This window comes from Neophocaena asiaeorientalis, unplaced genomic scaffold, assembly GCF_003031525.2.
Source record: "Neophocaena asiaeorientalis asiaeorientalis breed wild unplaced genomic scaffold, Neophocaena_asiaeorientalis_V1.1 scaffold683, whole genome shotgun sequence".
Lineage (NCBI taxonomy): Eukaryota > Metazoa > Chordata > Mammalia > Artiodactyla > Phocoenidae > Neophocaena > Neophocaena asiaeorientalis.
Window position 1 is genome coordinate 102709 of NW_020173497.1, and position 18153 is coordinate 120861.

Here is an 18153-nt window from a genome sequence, read left to right on the forward strand (position 1 = left end):
ATGGACCCATTTCCATGAGAAAGATAGGTGACTGCAGAATACTTTTTGCAGTCTCATGCAGATGTTAGTGTGGGTAGGCTTCTCCCTGAAAATTCATAGCAGCCTCTGCAATCTCTTAGTTCCGGAATCGTCACAGAACTGCTTAGGGCCATCATCCTTGACTGATGGAGGTTTCTTTCCAAACAGCTAGGTATTTAAGCACAGTTAAGTAATTGCAGAGGTCTCTGGATATCTATTGAGAATCAGTTGCTGAAAGGTAAGGAAAACCAATAGGAACCCAGCCTTGAATAGAAACAGCTAATTTTCTACACGCGCTTGCTTTCTTTAGTTTTCTGTTTAATAGCTGCCAAAAATGTTATATTTGCTTGCATCGTCACCCTAAAGCACACCACTTAAATAAACTGCTTTTTCAAGCCTTTTAATCAGTTACCAAATGCTGCTAAGTATATATTTAGCAGATAATCCACTTGGCTTTGGACCTGAAAAATCAGAATTTGATAGTGAAAATTCCGAAGACTGTGATAATGAAGCACAGGTTTTAAGGTTCAAAGTGCTGAGACAATAGTTAATATCATCTTTCAGTTTTATCATTTCTTATAAATATATACAGACAGGGCTCCCCTGGTGGTGCAGTGGTTAAGAGTCCGCCTGCCAATGCAGGGGACACAGGTTTGAGCCCTGGTCCGGGAAGATCCCACATGCTGCGGAGCAACTAAGCCCACAAGCCACAACTACTGAGCCCGTGTGATGCAACTAGAGAAAGCTGCACACAGCAACGAAGAACCAAAGCAGCCAAAAATAAATAAATGAAATAAATAAATTTATAAATAAATAAATACTGACAAATATTTGGGTCTCTTTTAACTCATGCAATATTTAGTGTATATACTGTCAATGATAGATTACAGGTAATTAAGTGAGTGATAATGGGCAATATGAAAGATAACACAATAATTAAATTTTGTATATTTTGAAAATTTTTAGAAAGTATTTTATCTTAAAATGAATTCCAGGCAAACCATCCATTGTTTGGGCATCTTCAAGTGACTAAAACTATTTTGAACTCAGTAGTTAATTTTAGCCTTCATATATTACCAGGTAAATTTAATCCACAAGTGTGGGATTCGTTTGCTTTAAATCTGAAAATCAGAATCAGAAGAGCTGTTTGATGTTGAGGAAATCTTATGAGACCTTTAATAAGCCTCTTAAATCCAGAAAGTTATGTTTTGCCGGAAGGAGAAAGAACCTATAACTTAAAATTTCCTTAGCTCTTTTTTTTTTTGCGGTACGTGGGCCTCTCACTGTTGCGGCCTCTCCCGTTGCGGAGCACAGGCTCCGGACGCGCAGGCTCGGCAGCCATGGCTCACGGGCCCAGCCGCTCCGCAGCATGTGGGATCTTCCCGGACCGGGGCACGAACCCGTGTCCCCTGCATCGGCAGGCGGACTCTCAACCACTGCGCCACCAGGGAAGCCCATCCTTAGCTCTTAAGTGAGAACTTTGGATTCTGAAAATGTTGTGAATTTGGCCACATATTGCCAATCTTTCTTCTTACTGGCACATTGTCTTTGAAATCAGAGCATCCAATTTGCAGCAAGCAATCTATATTATAGGTAAAATTTTTATTGATTTGCCTAGAAACGTAAATAGAAGGCAAGGCATCAAGACATTTAAACAGTTCACATTTAGTTTGATGTAAATTACTCTCTCTATTCAACAAAGACTATAAGAGGAGGAAGAAAGCATCATTTCCTGTGGAATAGAGCCTTTCTCCCCATAAGATGTATCAGGTTTTAGACAATAGAAATAGTTTTCCAGGTGTCTGTGTGGCACCAGTAAAGGTTTCAGCTGTGCCTTAGGGACAGGAAATGAACACTCACTGCTATTCTCTTTTCATCCTAATCATTTGCTTTGTTTGCTCATCTCTCAAAAGGTTTGTAATACTGTATAAAACATGGAAGGAAAAAAAAAACCCTCTTTTCTATGAAGATAACCAATTATGAAGTTAATCTAATTAAAATTTCATTCAGTGGTTGCACACTTTCTTTTTCACTTTTATCTTCTATCCTAATGTCCCACTGAGGAAATGACTCACACGGCTTTAAATGATGCTATAACACATTTTCCAGGGATGCTTCTCATTTGGTTCCTATAATTTCCGACTTATTAAACCATGTTCTTGATTTTAGAGGAGTATAATGATTATGTTAAGCTTCTGAACAAAAGACTATTATTAACCTGTTTGTTTCCTGGTGACGCTTGTAAGCTTACAATTTAATTGCATTTTATAAGTTGTTTAATTTTGTACTTGATGTTAGGATCTTATAAAATGAGCAGTGAATAAATTGATATTCCGTATGATATAGAAAGGCACATTTAAATTTACTCCAAAAATCTGATTATTTTTCCACTAAAAATCTTAACAATAGTAAGTTTTGTGGTGATTACTTTGAAAGACAAAAACAATCAAAAGTGAAGAGTTACCAAGGAACAAAGTGTACCTGCTGAGAGATTGAGTAAAACAGCAAGAAAAAGCCATTGTAAGTGGTCTGAGATAAAGGTAGATAGAAGTTATGACTGGACATATAGGAGTAATTCAGTGCATTGTGCAGGTTCCGTACTTAAAACATGACATTTCACTTGAGAGTAGAAGGAAATTTGAAATGAAAATGTTACTGTGCCCATTCTTGGTGTTTGCCAAACAAATTAAAAAGAGGAAGTTGAGGTATAAGAACTCAGGAGAACTTCTCCACCCTGGCAAAAGAAAAGAAAAGAATGAAACAGAGAAAAAAGCAAAGGAGAAATGCTATAAAGGAAAGAATGCAAGATTCTCTGACTGGTTGAATACTGGTTGCATACTGGTTGGAGGAGGGGGCAGGCAGAAAAGAATGGTAATTGAAAATTACCCCTAAATCCGAGAAACATTAAGGACAGAGTTACCGACAGTGACCAAAAGGTGGGAATGGAGACAGCAAGAAGGACAAGGAGATTCAGTCTGTGTCCCTCCTAATTTCCTTTTTTATTTTTTATTTTGTATTGGAGTGTAGTTAATTTACAATATTGTGTTAGTTTCAGGTGTACAGCAAAGTGATTCAGTTATACATATACATGTATCTATTCTTTTTCAGATTCTTTTCCATATAAGTTATTACAGAGTATTGAGTGTAGTTCCCTATGCTCTGCAGTAGCTCCTTGTTGATGATCTGTTTTGTATATAGTAGTGTGTATATGTTAATCCCAATGCCCTAATTTATCCCTCCCCCAGCTTTCCCCTTTGGTAACCATAAATTTGTTTTCTAAGTCTGTGAGTCTGTTTCTTTGTAAATAAGTTCATCTATGTCATTTTTTAGATAGTAATTAAAAATTTGTGGCATGACCCAGGGAAAGATCCATCACAGGGTCAGTTAGAAATATATGCTAGAAGCAAAGGCGGAAAGCTGAAATGAAAAGCTTGGTGTGAAGGCAGATCAACAAAGAAACGGATCTTTCAACTTCAGAAGAAAAACGAGCAACTATTAATTGTGCTTAATACTGAGTGATTCTCCCCATTTATGTTTTCGCTGCCTCACGGCGTGACAGTCAATGACGCCACGCGGTTCCACGGTGCTTGTCTGTCTGTTGTTGTTAATAGAATCCCCCTCAAGATTCCAAAGCCACAAAGCAAGTGTTAGTGTTCGGTGACCTTCTGCACCGGCTGCCTTTGGGGCTTTGAAATTGATTTTCCCCCTCCCGGTCTCCGATAGTTTCTCTTCAAGTGTGCATCTCTCATTTGTCACCAGAGTGAAAATGGTGGCACAAATGGCAGAGGAACTGGAGACAGGTGCCGTGCAGGGCATCATTAGAAACATCAGAACAAGATCAGGCTGCTCTGGTATGCCCTGTGTTACAAGGAAGCTGCTGCTGCTTCTGCTTTATTGCCGAATACAATGAGGGCATATTCTCACAGGATCCACTTGTTTCATTCCCAAATATGGTCTGAGAAGGAAAGAAAATCCCTGTCTTTGTTCTCCAAACCTCATGTGGATGCCGGGTCAAAAGCATATGTTTTTGACAGTAATTTTTGCAGAATTTTTGATATGTGAGAAGCATCTCCCCAAGGCTGTGTGACTGGTGAAGAGTCACAGGGTGGGAAAGACCATCATGACACACAGGAGTGGGTGCCTTAGAGAGAATTAGGTGATAAAGAATTTTCTGGAAACTCCTTGTATACTTTTCATGTAGCTGAATTCCAGTAGTCATTTATCTGTTCATTTATTAAATATTTGTGGAATTCTAGACCTAAACTAAGCGTTGTGTTCGAGCTTGAAACAGTTTTTTTAAGATCCTGGGCTTAAAGATACAGGTATGTCACAAAATACACTCGTCAGTGTGTGGTAATTTCTGTATTGCAGTGGAAAGGGCATTGTTGATTTTGGAAAGACGGCATCCTGTCTGAACCTAAAAATGGACAGATTCCTACCAAATCTGAAACCAAGTGTTCTCTATAGAAAGTAGGTTGACATAGACCTTTTCCACTTAATGTCTAAGAGGTTTTTACATGTGTATTTTAACATACCTATTTTGAGGCTGTAATGATTCTTAAAGAATCATCCTCACATGAATGCCATCATTTGTAAGTGGTTTCAAAATACATCGATTTAAGCAGTCTTTACGAATTCTTTCTGTACTTACACCCTAGAAAGCCATCTGAAAATACTGAAGGCCAGTCGTTCCAAAATATAATTGAGGGTGATTTGGTTTCTCTTTCAGGGTTTTATAATGTTTCTTTATTTGCTATGCACGTACATCTCCAAGGCACTAATTTGATGCCACCCCCAACATGGATAGTCATTTAGACAGAGGAAGGGGAAATGCACTTCAGAGCTTTAAAGTCAGTGGCCAAAATAACCCCCAAAACAGTCAGATTCTATTTTCTCTTGCAGCGACAAAAGTAAACTTATGTATTAAATAAGTTAGGGGACTTCCCTGGCGGTCCAGTGGTTAGGACTCCACGCTTCCACTGCAGGGGGCACAGGTTCCATCCCTGGCCGTGGAACTGAGATCCTGCATGCCGTGCAGCACAGCCAGAAAATAAATAAATTACTTGAGTTTTACAAAATAAACTAAAAGACTGTATGACAATATAAACAGTACAGTCCTAAATTTATTTAAAAATAAATACAATTAGAAACTCTTTGAAAGTAGAGTCTTCAGTTCTGCTAACCTTGATGAGCAGTGTATTTTTGAGTAATATATCTTTGTTTTCAACAGTATCTCACAGTTGCATTTTGCTTTAAGAAAAATAATAATTTCATAGTCGTTCAAGCCTAGTTCTTGAAAGAGTTCCTTGCCAGGATCACCAAAGCAGATGGGCATCATGTATTGATACCACAAATTTTGGAAACTAGAAGAGGGATGTCTGATTGGAAGTCAGCATGTGTCTAACTCCTTGTCTCAAGCCATGTTTTCAGTGTTAAGGCTAAGATCATAATCTTTCATGGTCCATAGGCTGAGGTTCAAACCCCATTTCCCGTCGAGAAATGACCCAAAGCGCTCTGAATAAAGCTCTGATGCATTTTCCAGGATCGGGTTTGCTATAATTTCCAACTTTTATTTATTTTTATTCCATCATTTGTTTATTAGCTGTGGGTCTTTGTCCAAAAGGTGCTTAATTTCTGTTAGACTCACTGCCCACATCGGCACAATAGTCACCATTTTATTTATTTTACAGTATTTACGGAGCAACAGTTATGTACCAGGAACTTTCTAAGTCCTGAAAATACTTAGAGGCGAATGAGGCTTTGGGGAGCTTACATTCTAACTGGAGAAGACAGACCAGAGATCTGGGCAGTGGGTATACCATTCATATCCGTCAATTTAGGGTGCTAGACAAACAACTTCATGTTTTTCTATTTCCGTCTCGATTTTATTTGAAACTCCCATCCCTGGAAACTTCGCTCGGGTGATTTGGGTCTCTCCGTCTCCCAGCCCACGCTGTCGCGATGCTGTGAGTACAGCAGGGAGTCCCAGGGCTTGAGCGTTCATGCTGTGTCCTCATTATCAGTCGCAGTGTGGGTGCCGCGACAGCTGCGTTCCTGTCTGCGCAGGCCGCTTGGGTCCAGTTTCTCTGCTACTCTTGAAGCCGTAGAGGTCGCTCTGCTTCCTGTGAATCACGCTGAGATGCGGAAATCCCAGGGAGGGTCTCCACAACTTCATCACCTCAACCCTCCACCCACTAGTTTTCTCTTGGGCACCCTGTGACCTCTGCCGGTCTCTGTCTGAGGTCTGAGGACACGTGTCTTCCATTCTCAGGGCTGCTGATCCGCTCCCTGGCCTCCGCTTCTTTCTCCAGGCACAGCGAATCCTCTGCTCTCAGCGCCTTCTCCCCCATTTCCCTCTTCCTCACGCGTAACGGGAAAACTGTCTGGTCTAAGGGGAATCTTTACCTCCTAAATTTGATTTCTTTCCAACATTCTGGTTATATCCAGATGCTCTCTACTTCACCCCACCCAGAGGTTCTTCATGGTACCAAAGACCAAGGCAAGGGCGTCTGTCTTTGGCCACGGGCCTGCATACTGGTCGCTGTTCACATGCTGCTTGCTTCGGGGTGCTTGGCTTCATCGGGTCGCTCGCTCTGCCCTTTCCGTACCCTCCGTCGGGGTATAGGGAGAGCCTCAGGCTTCTCTGGGGACCCTCAGCCCCCGCCTCCCTCCCAGCCCTCCCCCGGGCAGGCTTGTCCCACTGGGCCCTGTGGAGCCCTCTGCTCTCATCAGCTCCCCGAGGGTTCTCTTCCTGCCCCCCACCTGGAGAGAAACCGTTATTTTACGTCACACTACGTTTCTCCCAAACATTCTGGTTATACCCCAGTCCACCCCATTTCACCCAGTAGACTGGGCTTTGGGAAACCGGCAGGACACTCAGGCTGTTTCTACTTCTTGTCCTGTCTCGTCTCTCCGGGGGGCAGTGCAACAAGGCAGCTGCTGGAATTGAGAAAGGGGAGGAAGCGCGAAGACAGAAAATGGGGGAGATTTAAGGAGGAAAAATGCACATTTAAAATAACATTAAAAAAACTTAACCCACCGCCCAAGTAAACAGATGGACAAGATAGAAACTGACTGTAATAAGCGCTTTGAAGGAAATAAGCGTGATGATATGATGGAAAGTAAAGAGGAAAGTAAATGATGGAAAGTAAAGATCCTTCAGTAGGATCTCTGTCTGGTTCCGTTATCTTTCGTGCCTCACCTTTTCCTTCTCCAAGAGGGGTGGATATGTATCCTTCAGAATGCGTTTTGTTACTCCTTTCCACTTGCAGGGAGGAAGTAGTCTGTTACTGTGGGCCGCTGGGACCCTTGCTCACTCACTCTTCATGTATAACCCTGAAGAAAGTGAGAGCCTTGAGCAGGGGGTCAGCTGCAACTCTCAGGCCACATCCAACCTGTCACCTGTGTTTGTAGTGATCGTGAGCTAAGAATGATTTTTCCATCTTTAAGTGATTGAAAAAAAGTCAAAAGCAGAAGAATATTTTATGACATGAAATGAACATTCCAATGTCCATAAATAAATGTTATTTGAGTACAGCCATAATCAAGTATGTATCGTCTGTGGCTGCAGTCACTATAGAAGCAGAGTTGCGATGGTATGGCCAGAAAAGCTTAAAATCGTGACTGTTAGGTCCTTTACAGAAGAAGCTTGCCTGCCCCTGATCTGGACGATCGGGGCCCTCCCTGGCACCACACACTCCATCTTCTCCAGCGTACGTGCCCTCCTATGTGTGGGATCACCGATGTCAAATTTGTAAACCAGGGAGTTCCTTTTGTAGACATTGGTTGTGAGGGTGTTATATTCTGATTTGGGATTGAAAGTCTTCAAACGATACTTTGGGTCTTTTGGAATATAGATTCCAGTGAGTGAATTTGGGAAGAAAAATAGCTAATGCTTATTCAGCACTTTCCTGGTGCCAGATGTAAGCACATCACGTAGGTTACTTCATTTAATCCTCATAAAATGCCTATGTAGTAGGTACTATTAGTATTCCCATTTAATGGATGATAAAACCAAGACACAGAAAATTTGAGCCACTTAGAAACTTCATGCAGATAGTTATAGGTGAAGTCTGGATTTGAACCCAGACAGTCCGGATCCAGAGCCCACATTCTTAATAATTATGCTGAATATAAACGTGGTAGTAGGTGCTAAAAATACTGCTTCCAACGTACCATTTAATTCAGGTTATAAACTTTAAAATTTGCTTTATAAAGTTGTTCCATGGGGGAAAATGGATTCACAATACAGTCGCTAGTATAATTTACAGAAGTAGTTACTTATCATTTGCATCTGTTCTAATTTTGTGGTTGACAAAGCATTTTTAGATGCATTAACTGGTTTACAACCCTGTGAGATAAGTAAATCATTTTACAGATGAAAATAGGATCATAAAAGTAGGAAATGTTAGACCAGGAACTTAAACCTCAATCTTCTGATTTCTAACCTAGAATTTTTTCCACTATACCTGTCAGGCAAATTTTCATGACTTTTACCATATCTGTACACCAGCTACACTATTATTTACTTAATAATTTTCTGGAAATGGACTCTAACTTAAATACCTGGTTAGCCTTTCATAAACAATAATATTTGTAAAATTATGAGTTTGATTTTTTCATTTCTGAAGCACGGTGCTTACTGTATTCCAAGTACACTACAGTAAATATTAACTCATATAAGCCTCATAACAACCCCGACAGGAAGATACTATTACTATCTGTATTTTCCAGATTAAGAAACCAAAACACAGAGAGGGGTTAGCTGTCTTGCCCAAAGACACATACGTAGTAGTAAAGCAGGATTTGAACCTCAGCAATCTAGCTTCCAAGTTCTGTCCTTTTAACCCCTTAACTTGTTTGATATACTCAATGTATTTTCTAATACCCATTAAAATAGGTACATTGTATTACAATTTAAAAGAGTGAGCTGTGTCCCATCTAAAATCATCTTGCATAAAGACTGTATTGTACCGTGGTGGAATATTCCAGCGTATTTCCTATAGCCTCCTGCATAGAAAAGAGAGAGTTGTCTGTTGACTTAATTGGATGTGTTATTAGGGAAAATGATAGTAAATATTGGGACACAAACTAAATACACAATCAGATACTAGCATAATATGAAATGTAATCCATGAAAAACATGGTGCTTTTTTCTAAATTTGGGGACATTTATTGTTAATAGAAATCTTAAAACGAGTCATCTTTCCTAAAGAATTCCCTATACAGCACTCCTGTTGTGTGATCGTTCAAATTTCTGCTTAAACGTTTTCAAGGTAAGAGAGCAGACCGCTTCTTAGAGGCAGTTTACCCCACTCTCGTTTGGCTCAAGTCGTTAGGGAATCTTTCTGTAGTTGATCTAACAACTTGCTTCACTAACCTCTTCATTTATTTAGGCTGGTTTTAGAAAGTGTTCTGTGAGTCCTTTCTTTCTCTATCCCTCCCTCCAGCAGGTTTACTTCCCTGGCTATGTTTGACATAAGCGAAAGATAAGGTTAGTTTGCCCCCCTGGAGAACTGACCCGCTGCCTGTGGCCAGGCTTGACGGTACCCGTTATTGGGGAGGGGAAGGATAAGAAAGTTCTCACACATGTCCAGAAAAGAAATCAGTCTGTACCACGTGACTGGGTGTGCTTGTGTTTGTAGGAGTACATATTCTCAAATAGAGCAAATCCACGCATAGCTATAAAGTAATATAATTACTTTTCTTAAGTGAAATGTGAAGATATTCTGAAGGCAGTTCATAAAGGGAACTTCCAAAATGGTTTTGTGCAGGAAATGGTACGATTAGAACAACTCTGCGGTCTCTCAGTAATCATTTGTGTGCGTAAATCCTCCTGTATTCATTACAAACCAGTCTCTTTCATCCCAGGGTCATTTTTCTGAGTTGGGTTTTCTGGTTAAAATATTTTCTTAATTTCTCATTTTTTGAATTATATGCAGTAAATGATTTTAAAGCCAGAGAGAGAGAGAAAGAGAGGAGAGCTCATGCCTCGCCGTCTCTGTCTCTCACATTTTAATCTATTTGTATCTTATTATGATTTTTTTCCCATCCCGCAGGCATTTCCTATTCAAAACAGGAACAGGGACGACGCCACTGTTCAGTACTGCAACCCCAGGATACACAATGGCATCTGGCTCTGTTTACTCGCCGCCTACTCGGCCACTACCTAGAAACACCCTATCAAGAAGTGCTTTTAAATTCAAGAAGTCTTCAAAGTACTGTAGCTGGAAATGCACCGCCCTGTGTGCTGTAGGGGTCTCAGTGCTCCTGGCAATACTTCTGTCGTATTTTATAGGTAAGAACACATTTCTAGAACTCTATTTATTTGGACAAGGTGTGTATTTGGAGGTTGTATGTCATGGGGGAGGGGCTGGTACTGATACATGGTAAATCGCAGAGTGTTTTAAGTAATTTCCATCATACGTAGATAGATGGAAAAGCTGCCTTTGCATGAGGCACGAGGTCTGTCTTGGACACACAGTAGAGTGTCTGTGTGTGTCGGATTTGTCCCTCGTGAGATATGGGCAGCTCTGTGGCATTTCATGTCCAGGAGATAATTGATGCGCTTGTAGGCGGAATGAACTCTGTGCAGGAATCTCCTTCAGGGCAGTCGATAGGAAGCTCTCTGCTCCTTGCGATGTTACTGTCTTTCAGCCAGCTCAGCTGTCTAAATGTAAAACCCATCGCTCAGGGCCATCCTCTTGCACTCAGGAAACACTCTCCAGAGAACCGACCATCCATAAAACAATGGCTGGATCACACGCGCGCTCCTCTATGTGGATTTGCCAGCTTTTCCGATGTGGTATCGATCATGTTTTTTGTCACCCAAATGATGGGAGCTGCTAATAGAAGTTGTAAATATGCCTTTCCTCTAACCGTTTCAGAGCATAGATGAGCGTTCACACTATTGGAAAGTTGGTTATTCAAGTGTCAGAAATGACCACATCTGACCTTGATCTGCTTCTAAGTGTAGGGAAAGGCCCACCGCACCGAAATGCAAATGGTGTCCACTGAGATAAATCACAGGCTGTGTGTTTTGCCAACAAGAACAACAGCCAGTGATGCATCCTCAAGTTTACAAAGCGATGTGTGATGCCCATGAAATTCTATAGCTGAATAAGAGAATCACATGGCTGTCTGTAGAATAGTGTGACGCTTCCGTGGTGAACCAGTTTCTATCATTAACTACAGTACTCCTTAGTTATGAATGATGTCCTTTGGAAAGTGAAATAACCATTTTGAGTCACGTCATTTAAGAGGAAAATAGAATTTTAGAGCATGAAGGGAGGAACTTTAGAGATAATTGAGTCAGGGCTGCCAACTCGGTGGCATGTGGAGTACTGTGACTTCTGATTCTTTGACCGTGGCCGACATCGCTAATGAATCCGGGCACCCTTTCCCACTAAGCCTGCACACAGCCTCGTTACCGTCATCACGGGGCTTCGTACAGCCACTGTCCATCAGAGATGAACGCGAGATGAAACTTTCTGTCTTTTTTCAATCTAAGTTAACTCCCTCCTTGTAAAAGTGGTCAAACCAGGTACCAAAGGGGTTGCCACTTGGCCGAGATCACACACTAATGATGTACTGCTGTACCGTTCCATAACACTCGAGGGACACGAGGAAGGTCACAACAAAAATCTGTGTTCACAGACAGATTTCTAGTATTCAGCTAAAAAATATCCAGCCATTAAGAGCATCTCTTCCGGTTACTGTACACGTTACTTGTACTTGTCAGCAGCGTGCTGAAGAATTTTAAATGGTGTCTGAAACGCACCGGTCACAAATGGGATGTAATAAATTAAGCATATGTATTTGTATGGGATTTTTTTTTTTTTTTACTATAGTACATGCTAAACGGCTAGATAAGTACTGTGCATGGTCAGAGTTCAGTGTCTGTGCTGCGGATGTGTGGCCAGACATCCTTTCTGACCTTAAGTACCTGTGTCCTACCAGTTGTTAAATATTTTGAATATCAACTCTGATACCATTTAATTTTATTTACATTGTGTGACTAGGAAGAAAAATAGCATTTTAATGTGAGATCACATCACTATTATTTGTGAGCCTTGTCCTCTTTTTAAGGATCCGTCAGTGAATATATCCGTCAGGGACTCAAATGTTCCCCTTTTTTTCATATTTCCTGTTTTTACTGTTTAGTGGTTAGCACCCTACTTTACGCCTACCAGTACCACTATCATAAATGTCTCCCTTTGATTTTATCTTTCCCCACATAGAAACATACAAATTATATAATTAATATACTCACGTACTCTTGTTAGTTTAACAGATATTTGTTGAACATCTGTTAAGATTTAGTTACTGTCCTAGAAATTAAGGTGATACAATCCAAGTGTTATTTGCCAAAAAATTACTTTTATCATCAGAGAATTATCTCATCGTTTTATTGCTTTAATTAAACACAAATATACTTAGAATTTTCACTGGTCTTCCTGTACTTCAATAACTAACACTCTAACATAATGGTTTTTTGTTTGTTGTTGTTTACATCAGGTAAAGCATTTCATTTCTGCATCAGTTAGCATGATAAATCATTTTGAGAGTGAAGATACTGCCTTTACCCTTGAAAAAAAAAGGACACTTCTTTCCCCGGGAAGGCTGTCCTTTTCTATTGAGTGTGTGTGTAAAGCAGAGAGGGAGATCAGCCTGATAAGCCCCACAATCAATGGGAGACCAATGTCATCATCACATTGACCTCACAACCTTCAGCAAAAGGGCAGCCATCCTTAAATTTTCTTCTTTCCATTCCCTTAGAGGTCCCCTTCCCTCATATTGACTGTCAATATAAAGTCAAAGCCTTAAGAAATAAGTAAAATAAAAGGCCTGAGAAATTATTTCTCGCCTAGAATTTTCTTTCTCACCTTCCAATAAGGTCATGAGAAGTTATGAGATACCGTAGCGTTTACAAGTCTCTTCTCTAAGATAAAATTATCTCAGGATAGTCAGAAAGCGAGGAAGGGAGGGGGACAGACTTTGCTGTTTGGTTGTTTTTCCTATCCCTATAAAAAATTTCAGAGACTAAAGAAAGGCCAAGAAAGTTAAAATTAATTCCCATAGGTAAGTGTTATATCTTTGCATAGGTAACCACTGCTAACCTTTTGGTGTCTGCCCTTCCAGATATTCGCGATGCACATATACATCTAGAGTCCCATATTTTTAATTCATTTTGTACCAGACTTTCTCATTTATCATTCATTAAACAACATTTAGCAGCTTTTTTTTTTTTTTTTTTTTTGTTGGCGGTAGGCGGGCCTCTCACTGTCATGGCCTCTCCCGTTGCGGAGCACAGGCTCCGGACGCGCAGGCTCAGCGGCCATGGCTCACGGGCCCAGCCGCTCCGCGGCATGTGGGATCCTCCCGGACCGGGGCACGAACCCGCGTCCCCTGCATCGGCAGGCGGACTCCCAACCACTGCGCCACCAGGGAAGCCCTAGCAGCTATTTTTAATTAACCGGTTTCCAAAAAATGCAGTGACTATTTTCTTATGCGCGTGTGTGTGTGTGTTTATATGTGCAGCTGGGTTCCGTCAATCAAATTTTTGGTCGGAATAAATTATTTGAAAGAAATTTTCTGTGCCAAAGGACCACGGCCAAATTACCCTCAGTTTACACAACTACCAGTGCCCCTTAATATCAGTATTTGTAATCCTTGGCAATGTCTTAAATTAAAACATTTTATTGTTTTCATTTATTATTAGTAGTGCTGAATATCTTTTCAAATACTTATTGGCCATTTGTATTTTTTTATGTATGTGTAGGAATAGTGTAGTTTCCCCCATTTTTCTATTGGGGCTTTTGTTCTTTTGGGGGGGCAGTTACACGTTTATTAAGGATATGAATCATTTGTCATATGTTATATACTCTTCCGATTTATTATGAACTTTGTTTTTGGTTGTCTTGCCGTATACCGTATAGAATTTTTTAAGTAATCAAAGTTATCACTTTTTTTCTTCGTAATTGCTTTTTAAAAATATTTATTTACTTATATGGTTGCGCTGGGTCTTAGGTTGTGGCCTGCGAAGTCTTAGCTGCAGCATGCATGTGGGATCTAGTTCCCTGACCAGGGGTCGAACCCAGGCCCCCTGCATTGAGAGCACGGAGTCTTAACCACTGTGCCGCCAGGGAAGTCCCTTTCCTTTGTAATTTCTAATGTTCGTGTTATGACTATAAAATTCTTATTTACTCCAAGTATTATTTTTTAAGTCACTTAAATTTTCTTCTGGTACTTTTATGGTTTTTCAGTAACCATTTTTAGATCAACATTTTTCTGGGCACTCCACTAGGTGTTAGAGGTTCAAATTAGCCCTTCATTCTAGAAGCTCTCAGTCAAGCGATAAAGACATGTACGCAAACACACTTTTAATAGGACATGCTTTCATAGCAACTTGATCCGAATGAGCAAATAAAGAAAAGAAAAGGAAAGAAGGACACACCTACTCCTGGCTGAAGATGTTGGAGTAAGACTTGATCTAGCAGGTGATATTTGAAAGATGCAGAGGAGTTGAGTTCACTAGGTTTGACATCAGAATGATTGGTGGGAGGTGACCTTGAGAAGAGGTCATCCAAGGCGTGGAAAGGAAGAAGCGTGAAATATCCATAGTGGTGTGCGTGGAGGCTCCCAGTGTGCCAGCACTGTGTATGGATCACCTCCTTTCATTTTCACAGCAACCCCATGAGTTATCGTCTCCATTTAACAAATGGGAATCTACCGCCTAGAGAGGCACTTCACCTAAAGTCACATAGCCAGTAAGCAATGGAAGCTGGACTGGAAACTACCAACCACCCCAGGACACTGTACTGCCTCCCATGGGGTTTTTGAAGAACTGAAAATAGGGAAGAAATGAAAGCATAGCGATGATCACATTTATGTTTTTCAAAGATTGCTCTAGTGGCATCCCTGAATGTGTAATTCGAAGACGTAAAGTCCAGACTCGTGCTTTTCAGACTTGAATGTGCCTGGGAATCATCGGGGGATCTTGTAAACGCGTGTTCTGATTCAGCAGATCCAGCGTGAGAACCGAGAGTCTGTATTTCGAACAGGCTCCTGGGTGATACTGCCGTGGTCCGTGACCAGCACTGTCAGATGTGACGCTTAATGACGGAAATGTTGCTACACGGTCCAATTCAGCAGCCACTGGGGACATGCAGCTACGGAGCCCTGGAAATGTGGCTGCAGCTACGGAGCCCTAAGGACCTGGAGTTTAAATTTTATTATTGTTAATTAGTTTGAACTCACAGCTACATGTGACTGATGGCTACCATTTGGACGGTACAGGTATGGACAACCTCTTACAAAACTAGTCTAAATGAGAGATCATGAAGCCATGTTGGGATAGGGAAGTGGGCGGAATTGAGAAACTATAACTGACTCATAATAGAATAGATGTGCCATGATTTATCATATACCAATTCTGGAAAATCAAATGTTCAGGCCCGTACATATGGCAGACCTCTTTTCAGCAGAGTCACATGTGATTTTCTTGAGATCACTGAGCTCCCAATTAAAATCATTCCCTGCTGCATTAATGTTTAAGTTGATGTGCCTTTGGACAATGAAAATTCTCCTGATTCCCAAACACAAAGGTTGAGTTCAGTGATACAGACCTATCCAAAAAATACCTGTCCCACTTTTTCTGGGCCCTAATTTACTCATTCTTCTTTGTTTCTAAAATCAGAAAAGTATAAAGATGGGCAGTAGCCAACAGCTGTTAGCCAAAGAATGGGTAGAAAAGAAAGTCTGTTGGTTACTACTGCTTCTGCTTCTGCACAGTTACAGGATGAGAAGGTGTCTTGATTGTTGCTCTTTACTCACAGAAGGCTCTTTCCCCTGTGGGGGAGACACCCTGAAATTTTGATGTTCTACACATTGAAATATGCCCAGAAATCTTATCATGAAGTGTAAACGTTACTGAAGCGTTATTAAATACAGATCAAAATGTGCTGGAATTACTATGTTAACACCAATTAAAACTGCAACAAAGTCAAGTCAAACTTCAAATAACACCGTTATGGACATTTAACCTCATTAACATGACCATATACTGCTAGCAGAGTCTGAAAATCCACAGAATTTCCCCTTAGAGTAGTACCAAAAGTATTTGCACATGTAATTTAAATCTAAGGAAAACTAGAGAAAACAAAAATCGTACCAAAATACATTAGGCTAGCATGTTCTCTCAGCTTGGGACCCTTTTGGCCAGGTTTATTCCGACCAATAATCCCTACGGCAAGGTTTTTGTTTATCACAGCTTATTGAGATACAATTCGCACACCATGTAGTTCATCCATTTAAAGTATACACTTCAGTGGTGTTTCCCATATTCATACAGCTTTGCAACTATCACTACAATCAGTTTTCGAGCACTTCCATCACCCACAAAAAACCCTATATCCCTAAACACACACTTCACATTGCCCTCCAAAACTCCAATAGTTTTTTTTTTCCCACAGAAATTGAACTTGTAAGGGAGTGGTTTGTGGACTCATTTCCCAATGACAAGAAATAACTCAGCATTGTTTTTCTCGTGAACTTCTGACATAGGCTGCTAACCAAAGAACTAGTCACATTTTCAGTACTCCTTTTCAGAAATACATATGTAGTTATTTATTTACTTTGAACAGCTGCTACCAACTGATTCCTAAAATAGATGTTGTCGTATGTCTGCTAAAAAGGCTATTTAACAACATAAGCATTCCCTAGATCAAGCAAAACATAACCTGTCGAATCCAGGTTCATGGCAGTGATGATTCCTTAGCAGTTATCTGTTCTACTTCTTTGTCTATTTGGATTTTATGAACATTTTTGTCTCTCCATGTACCTTGAAATGGATTATGGTACTAGCTATATATATGCAACTCAGAGTCAGGAGGAAAAATAAGCCAGCCCTTTATGCTTCGAGAAAAGTTAACCATTTAAATGTAGATGGCAAAATAAAATGTGTTGTGACATTCTTTTTTCTTTTTGGACATGTCTTTATAATAAAAGTGCTGCTTTATTAGGTTCTAGAACACAGCCAAACAGTAAATTACATACCATTTTTCACTACAGCTTCTTCCCTTAACTCCTAGCTGCATTACTTTTAGAAAATGCATTTTGTCTGAGATAGAATGGTAGCATTTTAATACTAATGTGGTGTCATCCCAATGTAGAAAAATATATATATCATCTGGATTTTAGAGAATTGAAGATCATAAACTAAAAATTTTTAATCAATATATCAATATTTTATTTTATCCTTGGATACATGAAATTAAGAACATTTTAAAACCTGATTCAATGGTGAATGATGGCTCAGAATGAAACAGTTTACCTCTAGGAGAGGAGGAATATAATAAAAACATACTCCTGCAGTCTTCTGAGTCTGTAAATTCAAAAAGGCAAAACTGTACTACAAAGCCAGTCTAGACAGTTGTGGTTTTTTCTTTATTAAGGACAGCACTTTGTATAGGTGAAATTGTGCTTTCACATATGTACACTGTTCTAACACCCACAGAAATTTTGGCCATCTTGTCACGTTTGCACTCTATCCTGACTTCCGATATGAACTCTATTAATTTGTAGAAAATATTATTTTCTGTGTCTAGCACATCATATAGAAAGCTAGAAAAAATTGAGAGATCACTTAAAAGTCAGTTCATTCTCCAGCCAGCTCTGTATAATCATATCAGTGACTTCTGAATTGAACCTAAAGTGGGAAAAATCAATATATTGTACACCCAGGGTTTTTTGACATTATGAATTTTTTCTTGCTATTTATTAGCACAACTTAAAGATGTTTAGTTTTAAGTTGATCTTAATATTTATTTATTACTATAGAGAAAAAGGAGCTCACTACCAAAATCAGGAAATTATACAAATGTAGAACGTACGCTCTTCCTCTCCTCCCTAAAAATAATTTATTTACTCTTAGCTTGCTATGAGTTCAGCTAAAGTAAATAATATATGGGAAATACTAGAAACAGACTGTATTTTCCATTCAAATATAAAAATCTCCCTGACGTGAAAAACGTCCAAGGGCGGCAACAATAAGCAGTAGCTTTAAAGTCAGCTGAACTCCAGTTTGTGCCGTGCGTAAATATCTTGTCTGTGAAATATGGGGCTGTCTTCTCTGTT

At 40.0% G+C, this 18153-nt stretch overlaps 1 protein-coding gene across 1 annotated transcript in view; it reads left to right on the plus strand.

Moving 5' to 3' along the window:
* The window catches only part of LOC112401351 (teneurin-3), a 200643-nt gene that overhangs the window by 34389 nt on the left and 148101 nt on the right, over nucleotides 1-18153 (plus strand). The window contains exon 3 of the mRNA XM_024747546.1: nucleotides 10077-10315. Within this exon, the coding sequence (XP_024603314.1) occupies nucleotides 10077-10315 (239 nt within the window). The remainder of the gene's footprint in view (nucleotides 1-10076; nucleotides 10316-18153) is intronic.